This window comes from Petaurus breviceps, unplaced genomic scaffold (genome assembly GCF_028583685.1).
Source record: "Petaurus breviceps papuanus isolate PSGF00001 unplaced genomic scaffold, PetGlider_PUasm1.0 139, whole genome shotgun sequence".
NCBI lineage: Eukaryota > Metazoa > Chordata > Mammalia > Diprotodontia > Petauridae > Petaurus > Petaurus breviceps.
The window spans coordinates 17,345,927-17,347,285 of NW_027185697.1; the positions used below are offsets into that span (position 1 = coordinate 17,345,927).

At 69.4% G+C, this 1,359-nt stretch overlaps 1 protein-coding gene across 2 annotated transcripts in view; it reads left to right on the forward strand.

The window, feature by feature from the left end:
• Window positions 1–767: 767 nt before the first annotated feature.
• The window catches only part of BNIP3L (BCL2 interacting protein 3 like), a 34,531-nt gene continuing 33,939 nt past the window's right edge, over window positions 768–1,359 (forward strand). The window contains exon 1 of one of the 2 annotated variants that reach the window (XM_069066998.1): window positions 768–1,021. In XM_069066998.1, coding sequence (XP_068923099.1) covers window positions 925–1,021 — 97 coding nt within the window. In that variant the 5' untranslated portion in view covers window positions 768–924. The remainder of the gene's footprint in view (window positions 1,022–1,359) is intronic. The other variant, XM_069066988.1, reaches the window with a different exon arrangement.

Below are 1,359 nucleotides of genomic sequence, written 5' to 3' on the forward strand. Positions count from 1 at the left end.
CTTTTTTCCAGTGTGTACCACAGACTGTGGATTCCCTCTCAGAACGTATTTATTCACAACTTAAGGAAATCCTTCGTTTTCGTTAGAGGTTCATGAAACCCTTTTCCCCAGTCCACGTTTATGTGGATCTGGCCTGGGCTCTGCGCGCTCAGTGACACCGTCGGTGGGTGCTCCCATTACGGGTCCCGGCGCCCCTCGGTGGAGTCCCCGGGAGTCTGCCCACTTCGGACGCTGGTCACGGCGCAGCCCGGGAATAAGGCCATGCTTGAGATCCCGGAGGCAGCTGCCTTAGGGCGGAGAGCCCAAGAGCCATCACAGCGCAGGAGTTCGAATCCAGCCTCAGACACTCACTAGCCGTGGGACCCTGGGCAAGGAAATGGCAAATCGCGCGGCGTCTTTGCCAAGAAAACCCGGAGGGGTCCCAAGGGCTGAGGCGGAGGCCGATTCCGGGGCCCGAGTCCCGGGGGAGGCCGGCGCTCAGGCACCCGCCCGGCCCGCGGACGAGCGCTCGAGCCTGCCCTCCAGAGAGGGGTGAGTCTGACACTGGGCACAAAAGCAAGGACAGCCCCCAGGCTGGGGGGCAAAGGCCCGAGAAAACCTGCGCGGAGCATCGGGAGAAGGGGCGTGGCGCCTTTGCCGGCCCGGAGCCCCGCCCCGAGGGGGGGGGGGCAGAGCTCCGCGACTCCGTGCTGGCCCGCTCCTATCACATGGCCGGCAGGCTGTGTTGTGGTCATGTGCGCGGGGCGGGGCCTGACGTCAGGGGCCGGGGTGGAGGCTGCGCATGCGCAACCGAGGGGGCGGGGACCCGGGCTTGTTGTGTTGCCGCCCGAGAGCCAGAGACAGAGACGGAGCCGGAGCTGCCGTCGCCGCCTCCAGAGCTTCCTCCGCCGCCGCCGCCGCCGCCGCCGCTCCAGCCTCCCGACCATGTCGTCTCCGCTGGTAGAGCAGCCGCCGCCGCTGCCCAACAACAACAACAACAACGAGGGCGAGCAGCCGCTGGCCCCGCCCGCGGGCCTCAACAGTGAGTGCCGGGGGGATGGGAGGAGGAACCCAGCTCCGGCCGCCGCCGCCGCCGCCGCTCTGGCCGGGGACGGGAACGCGCCGCCGCCAGAGACACTCATTGGCCCGCTCTGGAGCTCTCGGCCTGACTGACAGCTGCCTTCGCCTCTCCCAGGCGTCCGTTCTGCCGGACCCGCCCCTCCTCGTCCCGCCCCCAGCCTCATTCCGGTCCGAGGGTCCGGACTGGGGCTCGGGGGGCTCCTGGCGTCGGGGCGGGGGCGGGAGCGCGCGCCTGAGCGACAGGCGCAGCCTCCTGTGGTTGGCGGCTCGGCCGGGCCAGCTCCAATCCGAGTGGGCCGG